General features: G+C 38.9%; 1 protein-coding gene across 1 annotated transcript in view; it reads right to left on the minus strand.

Moving 5' to 3' along the window:
* Window positions 1-829: 829 nt before the first annotated feature.
* Window positions 830-13,757, minus strand: part of WWTR1 (WW domain containing transcription regulator 1) — a 131,641-nt gene continuing 118,713 nt past the window's right edge. The window contains exons 5-7 of the mRNA XM_024769138.1: window positions 10,554-10,687; window positions 8,970-9,082; window positions 830-4,251 (exon numbers count right to left, since the gene is read on the minus strand). Of these exons, the coding sequence (XP_024624906.1) occupies window positions 4,067-4,251; window positions 8,970-9,082; window positions 10,554-10,687 (432 nt within the window). The 3' untranslated portion in view covers window positions 830-4,066. The remainder of the gene's footprint in view (window positions 4,252-8,969; window positions 9,083-10,553; window positions 10,688-13,757) is intronic.

The following is a 13,757-nucleotide window of genomic DNA, read 5'->3' on the forward strand; positions in this document are numbered from 1 at the left end:
TGCGCTCTAGACCCAGGAGCCACAACTACTGAAGCCTGCGTGCCTAGAGCCCGTGCTCCACAACAAGAGAAGCCACTGCAATGAGAAGCCGGCACACCACAACGAAGAGTAGCTCCCGCTGGCCGCAACTTGAGAAAGCCCACGCACAGCAACGAAGACCCAATGCAGCCAAAAGTAAATTTAAAAAAAAATGATGATGAAATACAGCTTTTAAAACGATGCTTGAGACTTAGACTCTGGACTGTGGCTAAGTTGTGTCCACCAGGATCTCTTCTTTCTGTTGTTTAGCTGAATGCTTCTGCTTAAAAACACTCTGCCATTAGGAGTGCCCTCACCTCATAAGGTATCACCATGGCAAGAATCAAGGGACTCAACAGACGGAGAAAATATACTGTCACAAGCCTACACTCAGAATGAATGATGAGCTGTTTTTTAGTTTCGACGAGAAGCCACAGCTTGTTGTTAATAACAGAGGAACGGCTAAGAATCCTATAGTTCTGATGTCTCAGTCAAATCTATGAGGGTGTTGGAAGGACTGTGTGATTTAGAAAAAAAATATATATATATACATATACATGTATAGTTTTTAAAGTCTCATTGAGTTACTTCAAATAAAGTCTCAATGAGTTACTTCAAATAAAGTAGAAACCAGAATTCTGTGGATACTTAGAATATTTAAGACCAGGCATTTGGGCCAAAAAAATGTTTGCCTACAGAATTTTATTTCTTTCATTGTCTGCCAGGAGGGTTACATAAGCCTTTCTTCAGTACCACCCAAAGCCCTCAGTAAAAGGAACACACACAAATAATGACGAGATAAAGGCTCCAAGTGGAAATTCAACTGTATTTATTTTTCTTATACAGAATCAGAGAAGTAAAAACCAGTACCAAACTCCAGTTAAAATGGTTTGAGCTGACTGATTTTTCTGCATACTTTCTGTATGTATAGCAATCTAAATTAAAAATAAACACACATATGTCATATCACAAAATGTAGAAATAATTTTTTTAAAAGTTAAAATACTAACACATAAATGATGTAGTGTGTTAGGGAAACGGTCTCTGTCAATCACCCATTTTCCCAATTAAATTAATCTACAATTTCCTTTTAACAGCTTTTATTTTTCATAAAAGTGGCACTTTCGGAAGTTACTTTCCAATTATGTCATGAGAACACAACTTGTCACTAACAGAACTCACTCCAGATCACCTTCTTCTACAGAGAGCTTTTCTCCCAAGCTGGAGTCAGCAGCATCCCAGCAAGCTAAATGTTTTACTCTGTTTTCATGTATATTGTATAATCAGTGAAAAGAAATGGCATTTCACATCCTAAATTCTATGGTGAAACGCTAACAATTACTAAGATTTCATAGAATTGCAAATAAGTTTTGACAATGTATTTACTTCAAGAAAATGTCTTTTATCAGGGGGAATAAAAACCTTGAAAGATCTCTGAAATTATTTTTCAATTTCAATTTTTAATCTGCCTTTTCTCTGGCAAAATTATTGGATGAAATGTTGAAATTGATTGATTTAGGACTAAAAAGATGAGATATTGTGGCAGTTCTTTTATAATAAGAAATATAGTATAAATAGCACCTTATCATGAATTCTGCAGGGGTTTTAACACTTACAATAATAGGAAAGAGCCTTTAAAGAGTTGTTCTTACTTTAGATTTCTAGCTTTAGTGTTCTTTAACAAAGGCCATATTTTATGGCCTTAAAAATAACAACAAAAATTATATCTGGCTTCATTTATTAGTAAACACGTAGTCAGGGTCCATATTTAATTCTGGAAAAATAGTTGTTATGTTCATTAATAAATGTTCCAACTAATTTCACTAAAAAAATTCATCTAGTATTTTCTAATGCCACAAGCTTACTAGGAAATTATGTCTAAAAATTGATAATACAAATCATCGATGTTTTAACTGCTTTAAAAAGAGAGGGGTATCTGTTTCTTTTATGTTTAATAACCTGAAAATGAGTCTATAAAAATATTTTTTTAAAATACAGTAACACTGCTCAGTTTTACTAGGTCCCTTGTTTTTGAGTCTTTTTTTTTTTTTTTGCTTTTTCTTAGAAAGAATGTACAATGCTTTTTGCAATTATTGCTAACACAAGAGGAAAAGAAATAGTGCTCCCTCCAATTTAGTAGCAAAAGAAACATCTACCCCCATCTCTCTCAGAGCGCTTCGAGAGAGAGAGAAGGAATCAGAGGAACAGAAACCATGGGTCCTTCAGGGGAAAAAAGTCACTTCATTGTGTTGGAAGCAATGGTAGGTTTATGGTCTTGTCCGCCTACACACTTAACATCAGCGTAGACAGGACAACACTAGCCCTGCCCCTCCTTCTCCCACATAAAGTGCACCGAAGCCTTCTTTTCTTCTACAACAGTCTTTTGGTACAAGGACTGTACGAGAAAATTGTTGCTTTGCTCTTTGGGGGCACCTCATACCACCTGCTCGTCTTGCTTTTGGGGTACTATAGCTTGTCTATTTCCATTTCACACCTAACAGCCTTTCCACTATATTCCCTAACTTTACTACTTCATCTCTGACCTTTACACTTGCTTTCTTTCCAACAAGATAAGATGTATTCTGCCATCTATCTTTTGGTAGATCGAAAAGGATCTCAGATCCCCAGCAAATAAGCCCCTTGGGAATGGAAAGGTTCCTCTCAGAGACCTGCATTATTAATGTCTCTCAAAAAAAGATATTAAATTCATAGATTATAAATAATGTCCGTTCAAAATATTAAACAGTTGAGGACTTCATTGGCAATGCAGGCAGGGTGCATGCCAGGCAAACCCAATGCTCTCTCTCAGTCCTTAAAAGCTAATAAAAAACGGTTTTGGTTACATAAGAGGTATTGAGTACATATTTCATGCCTTTTTATACCAACTGTAGCAAACAAGGTTAGGATAATATACTTAGGAATCAACATTAGTGACTTCAGAAACATGTCTCCACCATACACCCTCAGGGGGCATTTTTTTACATGTCAGTCAGAGATCTGCTTCATCCTTCAAACAGTTTCATAGATAAGATTATTTTAAACCCTTGAAATCTTGAAAGAAGCAAAACCGACAAGGCTTTGGAATTTTAAAAGCAACAGCTTACTGTGTGTGCCATCAGGTTGAAAGCGATGTGGTCCTGATGTTTTCAGAACGGTTTCAAAAGACAGAGATACAGTTGTCACTGATTTGTCAAAAACGTTTGACTGCCCTTTGTCATCAGCTACAAAATGACAGTGCTTCATAAAATAAACATTTGAGTTCTAAGCTGCAGTTTAAAAAAAACATCCAACTTGTAATTTAAAAAACTTTGTTTAATAGATGTTCATAATTAGTACCAAACTGGTCTCTTTCATAAGATCTTAGCGTAGGAGCTGTGACTAACGCTGCTGTTACTCTCCTGCTGGAAGGACTAGCTGGCTAGGTGCCGTGCAGTAAAATGCTAAAGGATAAACTACAACAGGACTGTGTGTGCCTTTGTGAATACAGGGTAATAAGAACCAACAGAACCAGCACGGATCCCAGACTACATTGTATTCCAAACAGCAGAATTTTACTATCTGTACAATGATTTTTAAAGCTCAAGTTAAATATTTTTTAAAGCATTTGGTACTAATGTCATCAATACAGTTTTTGAAACTGTAAATCAGGTTGAATTTTGTGTACATTTCCTGGACCGAGCCGCCTGTCAGAAGTCACTGCCTGTGGTCAGCTTTTCATGGTTTATAATCAATTGATGTATAAATTTCAGCTAACACCCATAAAGCTTAGTCATGGGGCAGCAGAAAGGAAAGCAGAGAAGCAATTCTGCATAACCCATCATAGGAAGGCAGGCTTGCAGAAAATGAAGATAGAATGTTTATTTATGTTTAACTTACGTTACTGTCAATCAACTTCAGGCAATGATTAAACTGGCCACAAGGAAAGGAGGGAGCATGCGTCACGGAGGCAGTAAGCGGCACACCTGCAGGCTTGCTCTGCTCCATCGCTCTTCCCAAGAGGCCCAGGAAATGTCAGGTCACGGCTGCATCCAAGCTACAGTGGTACTGATTACAGCCAGGTTAGAAAAGGCTCGCTTTTGTTCAGAGCAGATTCTACATCGTTGAAGAGGGGGATCAGATCTTCAGATTCCAAAGTTCCTAGATCAACATTTGTTCCCGGAAGACAGTCAAGAAAATCAGGGAAGCGGGTCTGCTGAGGGTTGACGTTCATGGGTGCCTGGCCTGCATTTTCTCCTATAACAGAATGAAATGAAACCATTTAAATTCTCTTTTAGAGCTCTTGAAAGAGGGACAGATTCAAGTGTCAACATAACTCTCATCTTCATTTCCACTGTGTCTACATTCCACCAGAAGATTTTATTGCTGCAGGTCTAAAATATTTCATCTCTGTGCAAAAGTTCAGCTTCCACATTATTGAAACTGAATTGGAGATGCTCACTCCTAAGAGATGCAGAGATGCCAGGTGAACCTTTCATTGTTCTGGGTAGACACTGTCCAGAATGGGTAAATCCAGGGAAACAGGAAAGGAGCAAATGAGGGTGCTGTGGATCTGACCTACAATCAATGACTTCCCATGACAAAGGCATGAAGAGCTGGTTTGAGTAGAGAGGCCCTGCCTGTCATAAAAACCTTATCACAGAGCTATAATCCAATGATTTAACTGTAAGCTCAAATTTGCCCATATCATCCCTCTTTATGTTCAAAGAGAGTAGTGAGGAGTTTCTTTTAACCACGTTGTTAAAAAGCTATCTTCATTGATGACTCTAGGGGTCATTTTCAAAGTATTTTAGAGAGTGGGTGTTGCATTCACCCCCCTCACTCCACACACACATACATCCCGCAAGTATCTACGCTTCTCACAATGCATGTGAGTCACAATGCATGGGAGCTTACTAAGGTTCTGAGAAGTCTTGTAATAAGGAAGTCTGATATATTTTGCTTAAGCCACTATGACCTAAAGCCATTTTATCATCGAATGCAATTTTGGCCGAATTTATATCCTAATAGAACTAGAGTCTATAGAACCTAGTTGAGAGAATGCTGTTCCAGAGGAAAGTTAAGTGTCCGGGATATAACATGTGGAATACATGCTCTTCATGAATGATAGTATAGGAGAAAACGTATGGACAATTGTGCCAGGAGACGGAGCTTTTTAGCTGTGTAACCTTATTTAGACACACTTCACCTGTCTGAAATTGGGATTATAGCACCTTCACAAATTGGAGTTAGGTGCCATATAATATCTGCCACACATCTATGGCTCTGGGCTCCTTTCATACATACACACTTAGGAAAATACAAAAACGCATTGCTTGTTGATTGTGCTGAGAGGAAGAAAAACCTGGGAACTCAATCACAGTTAATGACATAATATCAGAGCAACTGGCTTATTCCAAGAACCCCAACCAATTTTCTGAAGGGATGAAATACACCTCACAGTCACACCTCACAGTGCATTGAAAACTATGGCCAGCTTTCACCATGGAATCACTTTTAAGAAACGCATTAAATTAGCTTTTGTGCCCTACAAGTACGGTTGCCTTCCTGAAAAGCCTGCTTAGGAATTTCACTATTCTGAGCAAAACAGGAGAAAACTCATTTTAACCACATGCATTTTCCAAGGAGAAAAATTACATTTTTCTGAGTGATGAGGGAAAAATACTCAAACTTGCATTTTGGTGATAGTAAAACTTGATGGCTTTTCTATAACTCATAAAATAGCAATGACTCTTAGGACTATTTTATAGGATTTTCATTGCAAAAGGCAATATTTTAAAAGTTAAATTGAGTTCAACATGACCTCAGTGCTGTTGTGTTACTGACTTGAAAAACATTAGTTTAGAAAAGAAAATCCAAAATAACTTTTTTCTACCCACTAGAGTGTAACAAATGGAAATGAGGCTTAAAAAAACTATCTGCCCTGAAAAATCAGCCGATCTAAAGTGCTGGATGTCTTTTTGTCTTCATCTCCAGTTAGAATTATTCATCTCTACTGATTTCCCATTTTAACTTTTTAATAAGTCAAGAATTCATTTTTTAACCAAATAAAATCTCTCTGTTTTAAAGAATTCCTCTTATCCTTTCTCCTCGGGCATGGAAAGCATGAGGAGACTAGTTAAGGTTCTTCAATAAGGTTAACAATCTTAAAATCTCTCTCTTTGGAGCAACTCTGCAACCTCGTAGTAATTTTTTGGGTCTTTGCAGTTTTATCCATTTAAAAAGTGGGGCATAGTGTACAACATGGGGAATATAGCCAATATTTTACAATAACTATAAATGGAGTAAAACCTTTAAAAATTGTGAGTCACTGTATGGTACACCTGTAACTTATATAATATTATACAGAAACTATACCTCAATTAAAATATAAAGGATGCATATCTGCATAGATAATAAAAATGAATGAATGAGTGAAAAGTGGGACAGACAAAAAAAAACCAAGCAATTCTGAAAAGGGTGTGATTATTACAGAATATTCTGGAAGGTGGGTGACTTCCAGCCTTTGCTCCTGTTATTCCCTCTACTCTATCCTCACACCATGTCCAGCTGTTGTTTCCATGTGTATTTTGCAAAGGGAGTGTTCAGCTGGCTTGTTCCCATTCAGCATGTGGTCAGCATGTGATCAGTGCATCTACTAGATCTTTGCCAGCCACACTTGAGCTCAGCTTTTCCTCATCTTGTTCCTGAAAAAGTAATTACATTTCTCCCCTTGAGGGGGTTTATGCCCACTCCCTATAAAGGCTTCCCAGATGTGACCCTAAACACAACAGGCTGACACTCACTACACCAGGTTAACCCGGAACCCTAACATTTAACAAGACCAACTTGTACATTACTTCATCCTTCTTAGAAGGAGGAGAAGAGGAGAAGACAACTTTGTGCCAAGCTCTGTGACCTCATGAGCCCTCACAACTCTACAAGATGAGCACATTACTCTTACTTTATAGGTGAGAAATCTGAGGCCCCTGGGAGGTTATGTCACTTACCCAAAGCCATTACTAAGAAGTAGAGAAGCAAAGATCCAAGTCAGGTTGCCTGACTGCAATGACTATGCTCTTTTCAGGACACCACTTAATTCTACATTTTGGCTTCAGAAACATTCCCTACTTCTCCACTCAATGTCATTTTAAAAAGCCATAGAATAGAATCCATCTTCTTTTATTTTTAAATGTCAAGCTTGGATTTAGATCTCCTGAGTCATTTCTTATTTAACTTTGCTTTTTATCTTTACTGGCTTCCCAGTGTTTAAAAGATGAAAGCAAACAATTATTAAACACAGGAAGGAGCCACTTCATCAGGCAGGTCTGAAGAGGGCAAGATAAATCTCACACCGAAAAATAAAGACAGGGATGAAGAGAGGGAGGGAGGGAAGCAGGAAGGGAGGGAGAAGGGAGGGAGAAGCAAGAAGAAGAGGGAGGTAATAAATTGAAGAATAACAAAACAAACAGTTCAAACTATTCCTGTGTGACTCCTCACAAGACAGTCTGTGCAATTCTCTCAACAAGTAGATGACGGGCTGCACGGAGAGCCCGGAACAGCTGCTCCGACCTTCTGGCCGAGTTTGACTTTTGTCTGACCAATCGTTTAGTTTTAGAGCACGAAGTGCAGTCATCGAAGAGCAGAGGGTAACAAACACGGGCGCTCTGGACAACGGCACTGGGGAAAGCAATCATTTCATCACAGAACGATTTTCTTTCAACAGTGAGGATGGAGGAGAAACTTGCATGAACAGCTCCAAAGAGGGGATACATCAGCTATTATTTAATTTTTTTAAGTCCATTTTCAGGGTGTTCTTTTTTAATTGAAGTATAGTTGATTTACAATGTTGTGTTGGTTTCAGGTGTACAGCAAAGTGATTCAGTTGTACATCTGTAGATGTGGATATAGGTATAGATACAGATATTTATATATAGATATTTATATAGATATTCTTTTTCAGATTTTTTTTCTATTATAGGTTATTTCAAGATATTGAATATAGTTCTCTCTGCTATACAGCAGGTCCTTGTTGTTAGCTGTCATTTAATTTTGGTTTCAGAATATCTTCTGGGAGTTTAGGACTTTGATAATTAAGTCTAGACCAAATTTGGAGGCATCGCTCCTAGAGAAATGGTGAAAAGGAGGTAACCAGGAAGCCAGCTGAGGCCTAGCCTGAAAGCAGGGCAGGCCAGGAACTATGTTAAATTTAACTGCTGAGGGAGGACACTCACTGTTACCATGTTAGGATTTGGAGCTGACATTTTAGAATCCTCTGAGTTGCTTAACTTTCCAAATGCCCACTGCCAATTACTTCCCAAATGCAGTTAATGACATGAAAAAATTTGCATACTGGTGGCCTGTACATTACAGCCAAAAGCTAGAAAAAAGCATAAATATTCCATTGTGGAAGAATGGCAAAGCAGACAGTGGTATGTTAATGCAATTGTGAGGAAAGGGCTATATGAAGCGAGGATAAGCAAAAGGAAGGAAGGGAGGGAGGGAGGGAGAGAGAAGAAAAAAGCAGAAACTAAAATCCTGTGCCCATATATAAAACTATATTTGCTCCAATAAAGATGTTAAAAATAAATAAATAAAATAAAAGGCTACTCCTGGAATTAAAAAAAAAAACAACTATATTTGTATAAACTATGGGGAAGGGGCTAGAGTTTATTAATAGTGCCTGGGTTCCAGTGGCTTTTCAGCTGTTAGTTTATGTTTTTGCTGAGGTTAAGTGTCTCTCGTTGGATTTTAGAATTGAGAGGGCTAGGGAACTTCCTTTTGGCGGTCCAGTGGTTAAGACTCCACTCTTCCAATGCAGGGGGCACAGGCTGCATCCCTGGTCAGGGAACTAAGATCCCGCATGCTGAGCGGTGTAGCCAAAAAAAAAAAAAAAAAAAACACGAATTGAGATGACTAAAGAGACGATTTAAAAGTGCAAACCTACTGCAAGGCCTCGCAGGCTTGGCTCCTACCTGTGTCCATCTCATCCACGTTGCTGAGGAAGTCCTCCGGAGTCGTCGGGACACTGTAGCACCCTAGCCCCAGGCCGCTGTCGGTGCTCTGCTCCCTCGAATGATATGGCCCCCTGCAGAGCAAAAGACAGAAAGAAATTTCAAAATTAAAATACAGTCATGAAGATCCTCAACTAGTGTAGTTCTGTCAATCTACCCGATCTTCAGATAACAAAGGGAGGTGGACTTTGCACTTCCTTTTAATTTTGAAACATATATCCCTGTGTCAGTGAAATTAATAAATTGTAAGCAAAAAAATACTGGCCATTCATACTAAATGGACACCGATTCCCTCTTCATCTCAAAATAACAATTTGAACACCATTCTACATACAGAGAATGATACCATTTATGTACACTTTTTCAAAACCGAAAACGAAGTTGAATATTGTTTCTGGATACAGACATTAACAGGCAATAAGAAATATAAAAATATGTGTGATGAAAAAAGAAAAAAATATGGGTGTGATGGATACACATCAATTTCCAAATAGTGGCTACCACTAGGGAGGGAAGACGGGAAAGAAATGGATTTCAGTGGTGGTGGGGAAGGGTTTAAGTATTAATTGTAATACTTATTCAAAAAAAAAAAGATCTATGGAAATATGCAAAATGTGGGAGTTGGGTACATGGGTAAATCTTAAGTTATTCTTTATACTCTTCTGTACGTTTGAAGTAGTTTTAAATCAATCATTTAAAAACACCTTTCTTTCATTATTTCCATTACTGTTTGTTTTCATCTCTCTCTCTCTATTTTTAATAACTTTCATAACTGTATTTGCTTGTTTGCCAGAAGACTCTGCAAGGGCAGAAAAGACACAGGGAATAGAAAACTGCCTTTTATTTGGGTTTAAAAGGCTACAATTAAGGTTGACTACTTCTACTCATGAAGATATTTCTGGTTCAATCTCCTTTTCCTTCTGCTCATATATTTCATATTTTAAAGCAACACCTTTTTGTTTTAATTAAAATTTTAAATTGTGAAATAATTTTAGAATCACACAGAAGATGTAAAAAGAGTACAGAGTTCCTGCGCATCCTGTACCCAGCTTCCCCAAGGACAGGGTACACAACCACAGTACAGTGATCAACACCAGGAATCGACAATGTATAATACTATTAACTAAACTATAGACCTTATTCACATTTCGCCACAAACATCACCTCTTAATTGTGTTGCTCCCTTATTTGCCACATGACATGCTTTTTATCCCCTGTTGGCTACATAAAACCACAGATTCTTCTAAATAATTACTATACAACAGCATCCCACTGAAATCGTTAAGTTTATTCCCATTTTCAAATTATTGACTAGGGGTTTACTCCATGCCATAGCACCAATTTTTGAATTTGAGATTTTTTTTAAAAAGGTAGATGACTTCTTCCTCCGCTTTTTTTTTCCTGCCACCTCCCTCCACATCCTCCCTCTATCTTAACCCCATCCTCCAAGCTCCCCAGCTTTTCCCAACATAAACAAAGATCTGTTATACTGTAAACCACATAATAAAGAAAGCAAAAATAAGTGGCCCTAAAATGTTGACTTACCCATTGAGGAAAGGATCCGAGCTATTATTAGTGATGGATCTCATGTCTGGAGTCATGGCGGGTGGGTTGACAGCAGCCTGAACCGTGGCTAGAGTCTCGGCTTCCATGGGGAGCTGTCTACAGAGGGCGGCTTCCTACAGAGAGGTGACAGTCCAAGGGAGAGGCAACAGTGATTCTTTCGTTGTCATAAGGATCGGAGCAAAGGATGCTTCGCATAAAAACTTTTCACCAAACACAAAAGCGCTTTACGTTTATTCCTCATATGTCAAAATCATCAGGAAATCATTAGTGTTCTTTCTCTGAAGAAATCTTATAGATATAAGTCACTTTCTCACATTCACAAAGTTAATGAGAAGCTCATGCAATATTTGCCCTCAAGGCACTTACATAGCAACTATCTAACCCATCCAATTGCTTAAAATACCCAAATCGGGGCTTCCCTGGTGGCACAGTGGTTGAGAGTCCGTCTGCCGATGCAGGGGACACGGGTTCGTGCCCCGGTCCGGGAAGATCCCACATGCCGTGGAGCGGCTGGGCCCGTCAGCCATGGCCGCTGAGCCTGCGCGTCCGGAGCCTGTGCTCCGCAACGGGAGAGGCCACAGCAGTGAGAGGCCCGCGTACCCACCCACCCCCGCTAAAGAAACCCAAATCATATAAGGGCCTCTCAAGACACTTTCTCAGAGACAAGGCTATTTTTACCCCAGGTGCTCAGACCAAATCTAAGTCAATCAAAGCAGTTGTACTCCTCTGGACTAGCAGGTACATTCTGGTCTTTGCCGCTTATAGGCCAGTAAAGCAGTGGGATTACAGAGTTCTGGCTCTGCATTGTCACATCTGGCAGTTTTATATCAATAACCAGGAGAGCAGAACAACCAGTTTAAAAGCTTGTTAGTCAACCAGTTTTTCTATGTTACTAATTATTTTGTTGACTAAAATGGCTGAAGTTTGGGGAACCATGCACATCCAATCCAAATCCCACTGACAATTAACTATTCGATAGCACGTGGATTTCATTAGCAAAAATTAAAACACTAGCATTTTTTTAAGCTAGCGTTACTTTGCCAAGGAGAGTCAATCCAAAAGGTTACAAATCTGACTGCAATTACTTTCTCTAGATATAACCTCTAGGGAGTCTCTCCCATTTTGACAAACATGACCAGACATCAAATTCCTTTCAAATTTACTGCTGTTTCCAGAGAATAATACTTTTATATACTTATACATGCATCCAAAACCAAAGTTAGGCCCTTGGCATATTTATGCCTATCGGTTTCCCACTACGCAGGCTGAATCACTGGTCTCACCATCCCTCAAAACCCCAAAACCATGGCTACAATGGCAAACAGAATATTTAGACCATCTAAGCTACAGTGTCTGTGTTAGATCCCTTCCAGCCCCGACACACAATGATTTTAGAGAGTAACTGCTGTCTAGACAAGTCTAGTGAAATCATCGGCCATAAAAACTTTCGGTTATTAGAGTTCATTATACTGTTCTGAGGAGTTACGGTAGCATAACTCTTATAAACCATGAAGACCTGATTGATAAGAAACTGCATTGTCAACTTATACTGAAATAAATACCCTGTCTAGACAGGGCTCTTGGTTCACCTCTGTTCATTTGGATTGCAAATAATCAAATACTTAACTAACAAATTTTATTCAGTAATCTGTAAAAAGCAAACCAAAAAATGGAGTTGTTGTTTCTTTTTTTAAGGGGGATTTTTAATCTCAATCTTGGAAGTACCTTCTGACTAAATCTAGAAAAACTGAATTATTTCCTATAGTTGTTTTTATGTGGTAGGCAGTGTGCATTAGAAATCTTATCTTCCAACCAAAGCTTACCCGGAGGCCTCACACACAAGAATAACAGGGATTGGACCTGGTGTGAAGAGCACAGAGGCCACCAACCTCTCAAACAGACTCATACACACAGTCTGAAGACAGCTAGTCAATGATATAATTTCTAGTCCTTTATAAACTGTAAATGCAAAGATCCTTTGGGCAATAACCTTCATTAACCAAAAAAATCAACTGTAACTAGAATATTCCAAGTCTCCAAACTTTCTGAATAAATGTGGCGTGTACCCCTAAACGGATACCCATTTAAACATACAGCTAGAAGAGACTGCTGCATTTCTTTACATGTGACACAATTTTATCACCATATATCTTAAGAACACTAGTTGAATTTGCAGTTTCCAGGTGGTCTGCATTTCAATATAATAAAGAATCATTTCTGGAACTTCACTGGGGAAAAAAATATAGATACAATGTATATATGAATTATTTGTCATCTCTAATGATATATCATATGAAAATAAAACGTTTAAATTATAAGAAAAATATCTAGTTTCTGATATTTTAAGCTTTCCTCTTCATTTAAATTACTCTGGGAATAGGTCAAATAGATACAATACGCATTTTAAAAGAATGCTTGTGTGTGGCTAAATATATAAATGAAATTCAAAAGAACTATTTATAATAACCAAAGCTGGAAGAACCTATACTATTATATATCAGGGAAAATGTTTCATGGTGCCATTCCACATCTGTCCCCTCTATTTAAAATGAGAGATAACTGAAGTTCCATTCCTCAGCATCGATGTTTCCCTAACTACTTTGAGGACTTGACCCCCACGGCATCATAAGAGGCAATGCTCTGTTCTGCCTGCAGGGGGCTCGCACTATCATTTTCGCCTCCGAATGACTAACTTGGGAGAGAGAATACAGAAAAGGTGTTGAATATACCTGAAAACTAACTTTGCAATATAAATTAGGCCAGTCTGAGTTAGAAACTTTTCCGAGGGGGCAACACTTTCTTCGAGATTACTCTAAGATTATTCTTAAGTCACAGCAGCCACTGTGAAGGTTATGTTGGCCCCTGGCTCTAAACCCACCTGCTCCCTATCCCACCTGGACAGTGGCCCACAAAGCCTGCCTGACAGCCCTGTCCACGTCTCCTCCTTTGTCTCGGACAGGAACCCCTCACTCTTTCACTCCCTCCCCACTGCTCCACCCACTTCCGGCACCTGCTCCTCCCACTTCCGGCGCCTGCTCCTCCCACTTCCAGCACCTGCTCCAACTGTTCGTTCTGCTTGGAACACTCTCCTCAGATCTTCCTGAAGTTCACTCCCTCACTGATGTCTGCCTCAACAGATGCCATCTCGTCAGAGATTACATTCAGTGTTCTTGATGGCAACTT

Source organism: Neophocaena asiaeorientalis, unplaced genomic scaffold (assembly GCF_003031525.2).
Source record: "Neophocaena asiaeorientalis asiaeorientalis breed wild unplaced genomic scaffold, Neophocaena_asiaeorientalis_V1.1 scaffold118, whole genome shotgun sequence".
NCBI lineage: Eukaryota > Metazoa > Chordata > Mammalia > Artiodactyla > Phocoenidae > Neophocaena > Neophocaena asiaeorientalis.